General features: G+C 35.6%; 1 protein-coding gene across 1 annotated transcript; it reads right to left on the minus strand.

The window, feature by feature from the left end:
• Positions 1 to 205: 205 nt before the first annotated feature.
• On the minus strand, positions 206 to 16,779 carry LOC123554643 (DNA replication licensing factor mcm7-like). The gene is made up of 15 exons (XM_045344901.2): positions 16,625 to 16,779; positions 16,249 to 16,328; positions 12,839 to 13,003; positions 11,098 to 11,228; positions 10,417 to 10,597; positions 9,831 to 9,968; positions 8,787 to 8,966; positions 7,999 to 8,212; positions 7,282 to 7,365; positions 6,697 to 6,908; positions 6,000 to 6,181; positions 2,395 to 2,478; positions 1,715 to 1,883; positions 1,269 to 1,378; positions 206 to 1,121 (listed from the first exon to the last, which is right to left on the minus strand). Exons 1-15 carry the CDS (start codon positions 16,653 to 16,655, stop codon positions 914 to 916), a joined length of 2,169 nt encoding a protein of 722 aa, XP_045200836.2. The 5' UTR covers positions 16,656 to 16,779; the 3' UTR covers positions 206 to 913.
• Positions 16,780 to 17,287: the final 508 nt, after the last annotated feature.

The raw sequence follows: 17,287 nt of genomic DNA on the forward strand, positions 1-17,287 counted from the left end.
ATTCATGCCAAATATAAACGAGATTGCTCCATACATGTCAAAGTTATGTTCCAGACAAACAAATCCAGACGGATGCATGCACATACATGGACACCGAACAGCCATTTGGACAACTGTCTTCGCTTCCGCAAGCGGGCTCGACAAAAATTAATTTGAGTGTTTATCAAAGGATCATTCACTTGTTGAAATCCAGGACTAACTAACTTTTTGCTTTTATACAAAATGTTTATTTTTCTATGTCAACATGATTCTTATTACAGAAATGATAAATGATTATATACAATGACAATATCTAAAAATTATGTTTTCATATTCTACATGATTAATTTCTGTTAAAAATCTTTACTGCAGATCTGTAATTTATCTGTAAGTTTAAATACACTTAGTGACTACATATTTCATGAGCTCAAATCTTAACTCCTAATTTACGATAATGAAAAATACAAATTTCATAGCTGATGGCAGTGAAAAATTATGAACACATTTTATTTTACTGAACACAAAATTGTTAAAATAAATAAATATAATGTAAGGGAACAAATAATGTATACATTATTCTTAAAATTAATTCATCCTTGTACCATAAATCCGGTTCTTTTTTTTACTGCAGTCTATTTAGAGGTAGCTTTATCACAGCTCAAAAATTCTATGTTCACAAAAAAAAACAAGGTCTTTATAAATCTTTAGTAATAGGCTATAATTACACTTTGAAGACATGATTTTTTTCTGCCATTACTGTCCTATGAAATGACATTGCACACCTGTTTTCAATTCACTTAATATCTACCATGTTCATCACCGTTCACTACTCAAGAATTAAATGCTGAATATTGGTCCCTCAGAAAACACTGTTCCCCAATTTCTCCTCAAAGAAAAACAAAATTCAGTCTAAAAATTTGTCCACACCATTGCTCTATATAAATGTGATCTTAGTATGTGCCTGGTTCACCTGCCACACATTTAGTTCCTCATACTCTTCTATACAAGCATCCACCTGGTCTGGTTTGAATCCCTTTGATGTACACTGTTCCATCACATCAGTGACCTTGACTGACTTCACGCCCTTTGATGGAGCCATTTCACGAATAATGGCAAATATTTTATCTGTAACATTCTGGGCTCTGAAAAAGTAAACGGAAATTTTAAGTGGACAACATTTTTCGTACCTGTGTGAGAACTATTTCAGAAGTATCAGGAAAACAGGTTATTTAGACACGAAAATGACTTTTTATAGTTACAAATTCATGTAAAGTATAAAATGAACATACCTAGAGTGCATCTCGTGAGCTGGGTTAAGTGAATCCTTCGACATTTCCATCAGTCTAATAGCCTCGTTTACATCTTCCTTTTCTACAGAGTCGGACAATCGCAATCTTGCCTATAAAAAAAGTATTATCAAAACTGTAGCTGAATAGTACATTTTTCCAGTGTAAAAGCAGTAACTATCTGGGCATATTATTTTTGAACATGCAACATAAAAAGATTTGTTAAATGACATGAAACAACATCAAAAATGAAAGAAACTCGTTTCCTTCAGATCTGACTCTGTAACATGAACTCTTGAGAAATCACAGGAAAATGGACAAACTAAAAACAGTTTTCACCCCCCACCCCCAAAGTCTGCCAAAGAAAGTTTTTTTTCTTTGGCAATGTCCAACTGAGAACCAACTTAAATTTGGGTTTCTGTCTGAAGTTACCAAACAGACCAACTTACCAATGCAGTTGAAAGACGAAGTATAGCCAGCAGTGTTCTTGCAGACATAAATGTCATATCTTTTCCATTTCTTGCCTCTTTCCTCATCTCGCAGTAAGCACCAGTAATGTAGTCGGCCAGATTCTCTGGGATGATAGGCTGTTTCTTCTTACACAAGGCAATATACCTCCTGTATCACAGAAAAGAATGGAAATTTACATCCAGATGTTTCAATACTCTTGATACCAAATTGCAATTAATAATCAAGTATTGAAGAAACTGTAAGACAGTGAATACTCTGTTGTGTAAGTTTGATTTAGTAAGCTTAAAACCAGACATAACAGATATCATATTGTACATTACTCCTACCTATCCCATCAGCAAAATCTAATCCCCATGGGACCTCAAATGCCCCTTCTTAAAAGATTCAGTTTACATGTTCCTGGGAGCAGTATTTTCCTAATCCTATAATTTTGTAACAAGCAAAAAAAATTCTTTCAAAGGCTTTTTTTCCTTCTACAACGAGGCTGTTCACAACCCCTCCCCTTGTTTCTTTCAAATAAAACTGACTTAGATGTCACCATCCATCCTCAACTTGCCCGAGTACAAAGCTTTTTTCCATTAACAAGGGTAGACCCAATTTCCCTTCTAGGAAGTAGGAAAATGTGGCTTGAAGTATTTTAACAACAAAATAAACTTACCTCATAAGTTTCATATCTAGTGGTTTAAACTGTGTTGGTGGCTGAACATTGTGCTGATGTACATATGTAATGTGCTGTGCTAACCTGAAATGCAAATATACAACATTTAACCTTTAGCCTCCTTGTGGCAAGTGATTCTGCCTTTGCGGCCAGTGCAGACCAAGATCAGCTTGCACGTCTGTGCAGGCCGAGCATGGTCTGAACTTTTCGCTAATTGGTCAGTAAATTTTCAGAGAACACCCCTTCAAATAACAAGGCAGTCTGAAAGACAGCTAAATCCCCCGCCACTGCTATGAATAGTGAAAGGGTAAATCTTTGATTTTAGCTGTGACCTTGACCTTGAACTGACATGGCTGACTCATGAATTCTGCACAACGTCTTGATGAGGTGATCATTTGACCAAAGTTTGATGAAAATCCTTCAAGGGGTTTAGGAGATACAGAGCTGAAACCTTTGACCTTCAGTTGTGACTTTGACCTTGAGTTGACATGGCTGACTCAGGAGTTCTTGATGAGGTGATCATTTGACCAAAGTTTGATGAAAATCCTTCAAGGGGTTAAGGAGATACAGAGTGGACACCAAATGGAAGGCTCAAACCTTCGACCCTTAGTTGTGACCTTGACCTTGAGCGGGCATGGTTGACTCATAATTTCTGCAAATCGTTCCGATGAGGTAATCATTTGACCCAAGTTTTATAAAATTCCTTCAAGGGGTTTAGGAGATATAGAGCGGACACGTAATGGAAGGCTCAACTGCATATCGCCTTGATGAGGTGATCGTTTGACCAAAGTTTGATGAAAATCCTTCAAGGGGTTTAAGAGATATAGAGCGGACACAAAATGGAAGGCTCAAACCTTTGACCCTAAGTTGTGACCTTGACCTTGAGCCGGCATGACTGACTCATGGGTTCTGTACATCGTCTTGATGAGGTGATCATTTGACCCAAATTCTATAAAATTCTTTCAAGGGGTTTAAGAGATATAGAGCGGACACAAAATGGAAGGCTCAAACCTTTGACCTAGAGTTGTGACCTTGAACTTGAACAGACAAGGTTGACTCATGGGTTCTGCACATTGTCTTGATGAGGTGATCATTTGACCCAAGTTTTATAAAATTCCTTCCAGGGGTTTAGGAGATACAGAGCGGACACAAAATGGCAGGCTCAAACCTTTGACCTTGAGTTGTGACCTTGACCTTGGACCGACAAGGCCGACTCATGGGTTCTGCACATCGTCTTGATGAGGTGATCATTTGACCAAAGTTTCATGAAAATCCTTAAAGGGGTTTAGGAGATATGGACTGGACATGATTTTGTTACGGACGGAAAGACGGAAGGACGGACGCAGACCATTCCTATAATCCCTCCTCTGCGGCGGGGGATTAATAAATGGTAAAGTCCAAACTGAACTAGAACTGTCACAGAAGTGACTCATACCCCCACCATACGGTCTTGTCACAGAAGAATGGCAACCATAAGGAATCTTAAAAATACTTTGGAGTACTTCATCATATAAGTAATACTAGTATAATACTAGTATAGTAATACTAGTAAATATATTAAATCTCTAATATTAGAGATACATTAAAAGTGAATACAAAAAAGTGTCTTACCGACCCATGTTACCACGGAAAAATGTTTTTACTTTTTACATAGGACTTATAATAAAAAAGTTAGAAAAATACCTAAAATATTGAAAATCTAAAAATAGGATTTCTAAAAATAGACTAATTCCTGGAATTTAAGGGGAAGAAACTCAGTACAAAGGTTAAAAAAAGGTTACTTCCCTTTGGCTCTAAGCCAATCAGAATGAGATATAGTGAAAATACATCAAAATTAACCTTAAATTCTAGGTAAAAGGGGACACAATTCAAGAAAAATAGTGTCAGAGTTATGCACCTTGTGTCACATGATGTGGGTGATGAGGTGGAACATCTATTTTAAGTAGGGCTGTCATCGATAGAAACGATATCGATGTATCAACGATTTTTTTTGGTCGATCGATTATCGATTCCCATTTTCAAAAATCGATATTTTACAGGGAGAAAAAACTACCCAAATAAACACTCAGACCCTAAAAAACAACTTAAGTTCACAAAGTTGTAAATTTGGATGAATACAAAAAAGGAGTGAAGGCAAAATAAAAATGAAAGATGTTATTAATTTTTATGTATTTCTTTTATTTCATAAATACAAATACAACACAATCAAACAGAAATATGGAAAGTAGGCAATAAAACTTAAAATAGCATTTACAGGAAGGTATATAGTATTATATGAACAAATAGGTCGTTATTCTAACTTAATAATCAATATATCGATGTATCGTCGATATTTGTCTTCTGATATATCGGTATCCCATAAGACCCAATCAATGACAGCCCTAATTTTAAGTCTGAATCAAATCCATTTAGTAGTAATTGAGATATAGTGAAAATACATCAAAAAAACCCTTAAATTCTAAGTAAAAAGGGGCATAATTCATGAAAAATTGGTGTCAGAGTTATGCACCTTGTGTCACATGATGTGGGTGATGAGGTGGAACATCTATTTTAAGTTTGAATCAAATCCATTTTGTAATAATTGAGATATAGTGAAAATACATCAAAATCAACCTTAAATTTAAAGTAAAAGGGGACATAATTCATAAAAAAATTATGTCAGAGTTAAGCACCTTATGTCACATCATCTGGGTGATGAGGTGGAACAACTATTTTAAGTTTGAATCAAATCCATTTAGTAATAACTGAGATATAGTGAAAATACAACAAAATTAACCTTAAATTCTAAGTAAAAGGGGACATAATTCATGAAAACTTGGTGTCAGAGTTATGCACCTTGTGTCACATGATGTGGGTGATGAGGTGGAACATCTATTTTAAGTTTGAATCAAATCCATTCAGTAGTAACTGAGATAAAGTGAAAATACATCAAAATCAACCTTAAATTCTAAGTAAAAAGGGGCATAATTCATAAAAAAATGGTATCAGAGTTATGCACCTTATGTCACATGATGTGGGTGATGAGGTGGAACATCTATTTTAAGTTTGAATCAAATCCATTCAGTAATAACTGAGATAATAGATTTCGGGACGCGACGGGACGGGACGCGACAAAACTGACTCCTATATACCCCCCTCAAACATGTTTGGTGGGGGTATAATGATAGACCAGTCCATTTTAGAAATTTAGTAGTGTAAAGGGTAATACTAAGTATGTATAGCTGTGCACAGGAATCTTAACTACTAGTATTGATGGAGAACATATATCTCAAAGGCATCATTATATGCATAATCCCTGAAATATTAATACCACATATTTACCATTCAATCTCAAAAATCAACAAGCATAGATCTTTGTCCTAAAACAATCTAAATACTACTGTCTGTTACCCATCAGAGAATAGACACTGGTAGCACCGAAAACCTTCTCCCTACATAAATTCTGTACTTCTTAGGTACAACTTCAGCACTAACGGGGGAGGAAGTGGAGAGTTACTTAACAGAAACCCTAAACACTAATTCAGAGTTCAAGATAAGAGCAACTGTCTTCCCCCCCCCCCGCCCCCAACAAGATTTCATCACAAAAAAATCTTATCAAAACTTACCTCAGATCATTGTCTCTATCAGGTTTGTCCTGTATCAACCAGAGGATGTCAAATCTGGACAAAAGTGCTGCTGGTAACTGAATGTTTTGTTCTATTGTTCGTTTCGGGTTGTATCTGCCGTAAGCAGGGTTAGCGGCAGCCAAGATTGAAACTCTAGCATTCAGACTTGTCATGATTCCAGCCTGTAAAACACACAGCAAACAAGTGAAACAACATTACTTTATACAGTTCTTTAAATTCTTTATGTGATGAAATAATGAAACAAATTTAACTTGGAAATAATTTTGCTATATATAAATCCTGGTCTCACTTTGGCAGATCCCGCCTGTAACTAGCTGGAGCTTGGAATGAATTCATTTTCTCCTTTTGAGCAAGTTCACAAAGCTGATGGAACACCAAAGCCCAAATCTAGCACAAGTTCTACAACTCCTATGATGTTTGATTTTATAACTACTGCAAAATTTCCCTATAAACTTCACATATAAACTATACACCAAAGTTATCGGAATGTGTGGGTACAAACCCTACTTCACTCATAGCTAGCAAACTCTCCCTCTATAGAGTAATGCCGATATTTCCAAAAATATGAAATCTGAAGCAGGACAAACAATATCAATATTCCTTGAATTGTGAGAAGTTTAAAACTGATACCAATGTTTCATTGTTTATTAACAAGCATATAAACTACGAAGAATACCTTAGCTATAGAAATAGTCTGTTGCTCCATCACTTCGTGAATAGCTGTTCTATCGGAGTCCATCATCTTGTCAAACTCGTCAATACAGCACACACCTTGGTCAGCCAAGACAAGAGCTCCGCCCTCCAACATCATCTCGCCAGTGACTGGGTCTTTCATCACTGCTGCTGTCAAACCTACGCCGGAAGATCCTCTACCGGTTGTGTACTGACCTAGAGGTAAGAAGGATTTTTTTTTACAACAAACATGTATCCAAGTCTGCAATATACGCGTGTCGAATATTTTAAATAAATACTAGCTGACATTTCAAACATTCTTCAACATTTGCTTAAGTACAAGGGCCGCTGTAAATCACTGTTTTCTAACCAAGCACAAACTGGATGTAAACCTGTTAATCACAGTTTCGAAAAGGAACTGTTACATGAATCCTCATACAGGTCTTTTGTCAATTTGCTTTTCTTTATTTCAGTTGTTACATGTGCTTTAATGAAGTCTACAGCCTACACTATTGACTCTTAGATCCAAATACTGATCAATATTTAATCTCATATTCTCAATATGCAGTTAAGAGGTATAATCACTTACTTCTAGTTGCAAGTCTGTCAATGAAGGAGAGAAGCTGTGACTTGGCAACACCAGGATCTCCCATCAGACATACATTAATGTTTCCTAAAATATACAAAACATACAACCATTAGCTTACAAAATAGTAGAGAATGTAACAAAATCATCCAAAATGAACTTCAGTTGACAAGTAAGACATACCAATCTTGCACATCCATCAGTTGGCTTTATCTGTTAAATAGATGTTTTCCTTAATGTGCTACCTTCAGTCCATAAAAATAGCAGGTCTGAATTTTCTGTGTTGCATTTAACTTTCAGCCTGCTGATGGCGAGTATTCTGCCTTTGGGACCAGTGCAAACCAAGTTCAAGGTCAGCACTGTTCGCTATTCAGTCAGTAAATTATCACTGAACACCCATATGATTCTAATAATAAATGGTAAGAGTCCAAACTGAATAATAGACCAGTCCATTTTAGAAATTTAGTGGCGAAAGGTTAACATAATGCTGACAAAGTAATAGGTTGTGTTGCCACTTTCCTGGTTTTTTTTGTTGTGCAGGCAAGCTACCTACTAGAACAACTTTGTCACAAGTCTTAACTTTCTGTTACCTAAATGGTTCCACAAGATGTGCACTGTGCAATCACTGCTCAATACCTTTCAAGGCGTACAGCATCACTACACATGTATAAAATATACTGTATTACATATACAAACTACCAATATGTTAATAAAGCATACCTCTGATCTTCATTCCCTGTGGTGATTTATCAACACCGCCGACCAGCAACAGCAACAGAGCCTTCTTTACATCTTCATGGCCGTAGATCTCGGGCGCAATGCTGATAGCTAGTTTATCATAGAAGTCTTCCTCTGCGACCTGCTTGATTTCATCTTCGGTTAATTCCTCAACACCAAGCTCATCATCCTCTGTCTTGTTCATTTTTGTGATTCTCTGCAATAGATGCAATGTGATTCTCAGAGGTTAACAGTGTGGTTAACAGATGACAAACGCGTATCTACTGAATGACTTCACAAAACCATTATTTACCACTGAAAACTTAACTGGTATCAATTACCAGTTTACGTAAATTATTAATTAGTTAGAAACAGACTAGTACTAAGCAAATGATGAAAGTTTAAATTTTATCTTTCATACTATTAGCAAGGAAAGAAAAATCACAAAAATCACACAACTCCATACAAAATCTCAAATGCTGAATAACAATCCTGTTTTACTACTAGGTCAATTACTATTCAAGACATGGTGTGAAAGAACGATGAAGCTTTCAGGCCCTTCATGCATATTCTGACTGCAAAGGACAACAGCTCTGAGTCTGCCTGTGTGCAATTCCAAACGAAACGCAGGTGCGTAACTTCACACAATCAGATTCTTTCCAGGTTTCATGAATAGGTCACAATCTGACCAAGACGCAAATCTGGACGGACAGACCAAGGACAACAGTAAATCTGAGCCTTCCATTATTCCATACAAACTCCCATATGGTTTTAAAATTCCAATCACTTACGTGAGCTTCTAAGAATGTTTCTGAGAGTAGTCCACCCTGTGTAGCATATCCTTGCTTCATTGTAGGAAGAAAGATTCCAGCAACGCTGATATGGTCGCCTGGCTGTGCTAAACGTGTTGTTTCGCCACGGCAAAAAATGGTCATACTTCGAGGGATGTTTCCCACTGGTACTTGATCACTCTAAAATGCAAGCACAAGGTGTAATCATTTTAATTGTAAGTGAATTATTCATCAACCCATTATATAGATTCTCCTAATCTGAATTGCTGAATGAACTTTTCTGTTAGGCAAAGTAACACTGATGAAAAAGGTACTTATCCTCCAGCCTTGCCTTTACAATTTTTCATAGTTTCAAGCCCTATAAAAGAATCATACATTTATGGTGGGAAAATGAGAATCAAGATACCGTATTTTCCGGACAACAGGCCGCGGCCAATACATTAAAAAAAGTGAAATTTTCAGGGGTGCGGCCTATGCGTTGAAGCGGCATATACGTCATTTTTTTTCTAAATGGGCCTTTCATGCGGCCTATGCAACAGTTTTAATTTTTCACTTGTATTTTGTAATCCGATCGAATAAATTAAAATATACAGGATGGACAATTCTGCCGTAAGGGTCTTTGAAAACAGCTCACGAAAACTTACATTCGGACTTAACAGTTCACTGTATTCAACGGATTAACAAGTGTGATTACCTGTAAATACAACAGATTTCAATGACTATCTATCGAGAACAGTCTTAATATGACATGGTCATGTTCGCCGCAATGTGGTGTATAGGCCGCGGCCAATACATTAAATTCTATTTCTGATATAGTTAAAATATACAGCTGTGGCCAATACAGTGCAGCGGCCTATTGTCCAAAAAATACGGTACTAGAATTCTCATCAACACTATTTTTGGGCAATTGCCCTGCGATTAACAAGAATCCTGAAGTTTACACATAAATGTGTCAAAGAAACTGTTTGTCATTTTGCGAAAACAGTACACTCACAAAACAAGCAGTGATTTGTGCTCATTAATTTCTTATCATGCTCCACTTACATGTTCTTGTATTCTGAGCTCTTGGAATTTGACAAATTTAGATCCTCTGGACTGCAGATACAACCTTCCACCTGACCTGTTTGTTGTACAGTCTGTGCTCGGACACATCAGCAAGGGCATGAATGATGGGGATGCAATCTGAAAAAGAAATATATTAGTTGTACTTATTTACAAACCGTGCTATTACATAATGGGACACTTATGTACTTTTTATATTAAATCAAACTGATCAAATAACACATCTAATTTTTGCCTTCCAGTATTCCAACCTACCCTTAAATTTCTGGCCTGACCCTGAAATGTTTTTATGGCCTTAAAAATCCTTTTCAAAACTATTTAACAGAAAGTTGCAAAATTGCACTTTTTATGCTTTAAACATGGTCAGTGACGTTAGAAATAAACTACTAATGTTCTAAAAGCATAAGCCCCTCATTGTATTCATTTTTTGACACAAAAATTATTTCCGACAAGTCCCTCATAACAAATAAATAAAAAATTCACTGAACTACCTACCCTAATTTTTTTTTAACATGTTACCGGAAATAAACAATTTTTAGGCCTTACTATTGGTTACCTAGTTACTTACCGGCTGGTATGTCTCATTGCCGCATGTATCACAAGTGTAAGTTGCAACAACCATCATCGGTTTCACCTCTGTTGCTCTGGTAACAATACCCTTTACGCTAACAAGTTTACCAATTGCTTCTGCTTTCACTTCTCTGATAGCCATGTGTTTCATAGCACCACGGGGCTTGAAGTAGATCTCACTTTAAAAAGAAAAATTATTAAAACAATTACATAGTCAAGAAGGATTTAAATATAATTGAATCCTAAAACTGAAAATTGCACTACATCCTAACTGAACCAGAGACACCAACCTGCTCTTTCTAGTATGTTCCTAAATGTTATATTAAGTAAAAATAATCTTAAATGGCTTTTAGATGCAAGCTTTCAGTAGCTACACAGTACATTAGCTTGTTCATGTTTAGTCAATTTTTGTAAATAAGTTTGCCTGCACAATTAACAGTTTTATTATTAACTACATCATGAAATGTACAAAGCTCTTCTATCACGATTTCAAAATATCAAAGCATAGTTGACAAATGAGCCGCGCCATGAGAAAACCAACATAGTGGGTTTGCGACCAGCATGGATCCAGACCAGCCTGCGCATCCGCGCAGTCTGGTCTGGATCCATGCTGGTTGCAAACCCACTATGTTGGTTTTCCCATGGCACGGCTCAAATGAAATAATCCACAAACACTCACAATCTTCTCATTAGTTCTGCTGGGTATTTGTTTCTAGGATCCCTAGTGAGTTCTGCACCCTCTGGGTGATTCCTTTGTTCCAGCAGCAGCCTATGTTCAATGTACACATCCAGGGCATCTTTGTGTATAACCTGAAGTTAAGAATCACAAATAAAAACACCAAATCTAAAAATCTTATCTAAAATGAAAGATTTTTTTTTCTTTGGCTCTCTTCAAAAATTGCACTTCTAAATATAAGCAATCTGTAGAAAATTTGCCACCGTAAAAATCTGATGTCCGTAAATGCACTTGATTGGAAACTAATTAACCTTTAGCCTGCTGACGGCAAGTGATTCTGCAGGGACTGCGTTTTAGGCGAAGTTGAGCGATAACTTAGCTTTAAAATATTTCACTTCGCCCTTCCCACCCAGAAAAGCGAAGTTCAAGTCGCCCTAAAATTGGATGAAAGGAAAACATAATCGGCAATAAAGTGCGCCGAGATTATACATCTCGGTTATGTAAAGTCAGTGAACACAATACGCAATACACAGGATGTCACCGGGAGGCACGCACGGTGAAACGTGCCAATGACAAGAAAAGATGAAAAAACACGGAACCTCGGGTCAACCGAACGCCTTCGGTACTTTATAAGGAGATGTCTTATCCAATAATTCATGGTTTCGGATAAAAACCGTTTCGAAATTTTTATTGCTATCACAATGTAGACTACCAGTTACTCCCGACGTTTATTTTTCAATCGGGATCTGCTTACTTATCATTTTAATCTTCATTTCTCTTTCATTAAAAACATATAAGTTAAATATAAAGCCCTTGACAAACTATTAAATTTGTTGTTTGATAAAAATAGCAGACATCTCTTTTAGTACAACTGAAATGTGTTAAAGGCAGGTAATACATTTAACCAATTTTTTATGTCAAAATACATAGTTTGAGAAAATATTGCCCTGATTTTTAAGTCTTTTATCTACTGATCAATACAAATAACATTTCATTGTAAGTTTGAGAGTTTTTTAAACTCTGTAGTTTGTCAAATTGAAGGAACTACATATAAAAAATTTTAAACTCAAAATGCTCACTAAGTGAAAAAGCTGCTCCAGGAAGGAAGAAATCCAAGAAATATTAAGTACTGGTTATATGAGGAAAGATTTGTTTTGTCAAGTTGTCAAACATTTTGCAGTAAAACAGTGCAAATATGTACTGTATTGTTGAAACATTGCACCATTTTTATTTATGTCATAAAAAGATAATACTACAAATGGAACTGAATAAACATTATTATTGTTATTTAATGCATGTAAGCAATGTCCTGTCTCACGTTTGCCAAACTTCTCCCAAAATTTCAAAACTTCTCCCTATCTCCCCAGGAGGGAGAAGTCACTTCTCCCCAATTTTCCAGGCTAAGGTAGTCCCTGGATTCTGCCTTTGCAACCAGTGCAACTCATCCATGCAGGCTGATCATGGTTTGCACTGTTTGCTGTTCGATAAGAAAATTTTCAGTGAACACCCCTTCAAATAATAAATGGCATAGCCCAAATTGACTGATGGACCAGTCCATTTTAAAAAAATTATCAAGGTAAAGGTTAAAACTTTACTAGTGCCTGAAATACATCCATTAATAAATTAATAGTCTTGACCCAGTAAATATATACATGTACACTACAGATAATATAGTGTAACTACCTAAGGGAGGCTTAGTAATGTCAACTGGACAGTCAACCAGCTTTATGTAACAAAGCCTCACCTCTCTTTCCCTGTAGTCTGGCAAGATGTCTTGTACAATGTCAGCAAACAAGCTAGTGTAGCGGCGTGCATTTTCAGTGATGGCATCAGCTAGATCTGGGTCATGGTCGTATATATCATCAAGGTCAATCCACAAACCAACTTGTTCTCTGTGTGCCAATTTCACCTGTTGTAATATAAAAGCATCGTTAACTAGAATGCATGCAAACTTCTCAATTCATTTATTAGAAAATGAGCAACATAACTTTAAATTTCAATTAAAATTCGTTTGTCAGTACAGAAACTTCACCAGAAACATTATTTCACTCTTTGACATGGTCCCACATTAAAAGACAACATGTCATTAGATAGAAAATCTGAAACTGTAAAGCCATAAAAAGTGACATACTAGCACCCAACAGATAATGTAAATAGTTTAATCATGCACATCAATTGCTTGTACCTCACATCTACTTTGTACAGTCACCATGTACGACAATGCTCTGGATTTTTCAGTGCCTCTGCGTCCACTGGACCCGCAAAATAGGTCACGAAACTCATTTGCACTGAAGCCTCCTTTGTGAGATACCCATGTATAATGCGCAGTTTTTTTACCCACCGAGACCACCCCCGAATCGTGGGTTCGCATTTATACACAGGTATAGACGATTTTCCAACTTCAAACCAAGTTTTGTTACCGATGTCCGCCATTTCAGTTAAGGGAAACTACTCTCCGCGCTAACAGTCACCACTAAAATCTAAGATTGCTGTTACGTTCCGTAAAAGATCGAATGGTTTATTTTTCTTTCAAACAAAATTAATTTCATATAAATTTAGAAGTATTTTGATAAAAGAAATATAATTAAATCACAAAAATTATGATACTAATTAAGGATCAAGTATTATCTTTAACCGAGATCAAACTGTGAACAACATAAATGGCACGAGGTGACACATTAATTGCCGGTAATTACTGGCTATTTGATCGTAACAGAGAGTATCACACCTTTTGTTATCGGTCTGAATTGAGAAGCTCATGTCACTTTGAAAGATACCATTCCGAAATATTGAATCATCTAAATTAAAAAGATACAAGTTCACTCGGTTTTAGGGTAAATTTTTATAGTAATAATGTCCATTTTCAAGATCAGTAATTTGTGGACCCCCAAAAATTATTAGGGACCCTTAAATTAGCAGCCATGGGAGTCCATGGACTCCCAAATAAAAAACCCGAGGTAAAACCCTGACCACAGTCATGTTTTGTCAGCTAAAACCTATCTTTAAATGGATAGAAAATATGATAAACTAGTTGATTTCCTATTGGCAAAAGTGATCTCCTATTTCAAACATTTATATGAATGCCAGCAATAGTTCTGTTTAGTTTAGATATCATGAAAGTCTTAACGTTCTTTACTACATGCTGAAAGTGTAGATAGTGATCTGCTATTGGCGAGTTATCTGTACTTACAAAATTCAAAAATAATTTGGACCTTTTAATAAAGAAATGATAAGACATGGTTCATACAGACCTTCCCAAAAAAATTCAAGTAGTTTTCAAGGAGTTTTCCTCTATTTTAAACGACTAAAATGGGCGCAATGTCACTGTTGCTGAGACATGAAATAACCAATTTAAATCCAATTTAGGACAAAATTAAACAACGCATCGTGGATAACTTACAGTGTGAAAATTACTTCAAAGAGCATAAAACCCGTAAAGTACAGTACCGTACCGTACTATCGCCGACTCCGTGGCAGGCCCTAATGGCGGTAACGGTTTGTTTTTTCCGTCGTTTTTTAGTTTATTTTGGTCAGTTTATAATGTTTGTCCGTTTTCACTTCGCACCCGACGAATTTAAGGACTATTTGCCATCTTTTGTACGTTTTTTCCTAAATTAAAGTAGTTTTCAAGTAGTTTCTGACTGTTACAAAATTCAAGTAGTTTTCAAGGAGTAGGCATCAAATTCAAGGACTTTTCATGGCCTGTGCAAACCATGTAAGAGAAAGATAATTTTCAGCCTTTGAAATAAATTTGAGCATTCTAAAATTTGTAACTTTTTGTTATATTCTTTTACCGATTTTCATTTCATTGAAAAAGACATGGTCAATAGAGCAAGAAAATGTATCCCAATCAGGCTGAAGTCTTCAATTTGATTATATATTCCAGTGAGGTGTTTTATAAATAAAGAACCATTAAAAATTCATGTGACATGGGGAAAAAAGTATAAACACAAAAAAGAACTAAATGACTATAAAATCATCAGGTCAGAGACATCCCCTGGATTGAGAGACATTCTCTGATCTAAACATTGTCTCTCATTCGAAAGACAAAATGTCTTTCGATCGAAAGACTCAAATTAGCTTAAGCAATGAAAATCATTGAAAGAGTAATTAAAACTCTCTTTTTACAATGCGCAAATTTATTTCAAATATAGAAAATTATCTTTCTTTTAACAAATTTTCAAAATCAAAATTTTTTTGGGAATTTTGTTTTAAGCATTATAATGCTTAAACAAACTTCTATGACAATGTGTTTCTTGTAAGGTTTACTTGAAATAACAAGTTGTTTCAATGATTAAATAATGCAACTGTAAAGAAATGATTGTTTTAATAATGATTTCATGTTTTTTCAACACTTAAGCTAAGTACAGTCTTTTGATCGAAAGACATTTTGTCTTTCAAACGAGAGACAGTGTTTAGATCTAGAGACTGTCTCTCAATCCAGTAGTCCAAATAATTGTACTCGAGAGTTGAATATCGTTATATTATTTTGACTTGTCGATATCCGCCTCCGAGTACAAACCAGAAAAGGTAAAGAATGTGGTAGCACTGTCCTCTTCTTTGCGTAAGTAACACCCAATGGAATCCGTTGGGCGGGAATTATGTTATAATAATGCAACGGATAAAAAAAAGAAATACATACATAGAAAGCCTGTAATTTTTCCTTTTCAATGATGTATATATTACCGAGATTTCTTGAGAAAAATTCAAACTATGGCAGTTAAAAAAATGCCAAGGTTTAACACGAGTGTACTACATATTGGAAAATGGCCGATCATCGGTAAACACATTACTACACGAAGCGTTTTCATTGGTCATGCCTCCGACCGCCATTACATGAAGACGATTGAAACGTTAGAGGTTTAAATTTTTTACAACAGAAATTCTTGATAAATATGTCCTGTTCTTATGTTTTTTATTTACTATTTATGATTTAATACAACAGGTAAGCAGTTAGGGCTAAAGAAAAATCGTGACTACTGATAAATCGTAATTTCAATTGACCACAGTTTCCACCACAGTTTTGATTGTTTCTGGTTGAGACCTCTAGGTAGACAACGTAAAATATCAAAATGTAAAATCGGTCTGCCCGAGGTCTCATTATTTAGACTATCAATCCAGGGGAAGTCTCTGACCTGACCATAAATGTCTTACCAACTGTTGTCCATAAACAAAGTCTTTTCCTCCATCTGCACCATCTTTGTAAAACTCTTGTAGGAAAGTTTTGATTTTTTCTGAAATATATAATATTTTATAAAAACCAGCCTATTTCTCTAAATTCTTGCGACATTCGTTTTCAAAATCACAATAACTTGTTTTCTTGATGAACTCTGCAAAGCACATAAAACCAACTGCATAAGAAACAAAGCACCTGTATACAATCAAATTTATGTTGTTGCTTTATCACTGCATATGAAAGTTTCTAGCATGTTTATGTTACCCCACCCACTCCAGTTAACAAAAAACTTGTATTTCTTATATCTGCAAAACGATTTGTAAGGTTTCAAACAATACGACGACTGCATATTACCTTTCTCAGCAACATAATCTCTTGGTGGCATCTTTAGTTTCTGTACAAATCCACTCCGTTAGAAAATACTTTACTGAATGAGGAACAATGGTGTGTGTACAATTTAAAACGGCGCGAAAAGGTATCACGTGACGATGTAACCCGTTACGCGGATTCAATTTTCAATACGCTGATGAGGAGAACCAGCAGGTATGGTTGTAAATATTGCCGAAAGCACTTATGACACGGAAATAGGTATTCAACGTTTTCGCAACAGGTCCCCATTGTGCCAGAACTTTACAACCCTGTTATCTACCAATCATAAAATTTACAACATTATTATCTGATAATGAATAAAGAATATATTTCCTGTATATCCATCTGCTGAGATTATAATTGGTTTTGGCAAGATTAAGATCTTTTTTTTATTTTGATAATAGAACAATAATACATAGAAACAAAGAGCTATAAAACATATTTTATACTTCTTTGATAGAAATCATATATCGTAGACCGATATGGTATATACATTTTTACACATACAAGATACAAAATATTCTATTGAAAAGTAATAGGATTCATGTAAAAATATTCCGTTGTTATCAACGTTTAAGAAAGCAAAATATAAATGTCAGAATAATAAGGCTAATTTATTAATTAACTAGGTTAAATAACAAAAATGTT

The sequence above is a fragment of the Mercenaria mercenaria genome, chromosome 7 (genome assembly GCF_021730395.1).
Source record: "Mercenaria mercenaria strain notata chromosome 7, MADL_Memer_1, whole genome shotgun sequence".
NCBI lineage: Eukaryota > Metazoa > Mollusca > Bivalvia > Venerida > Veneridae > Mercenaria > Mercenaria mercenaria.

Bases quoted from the DNA above. Each gene is read 5' to 3' on its own strand.
- LOC123554643 (XM_045344901.2), bottom strand. From the start codon at position 16,655: ATGCCACCAAGAGATTATGTTGCTGAGAAAG. The intron at 13,004-16,248 runs GTAAGACATTTA...ATATTACAACAG, and splicing joins TTGTTTATGGACAACAGTTG to GTGAAATTGGCACACAGAGA. The intron at 8,967-9,830 runs GTAAGTGGAGCA...CTTGCATTTTAG, and splicing joins AGCTCAGAATACAAGAACAT to AGTGATCAAGTACCAGTGGG.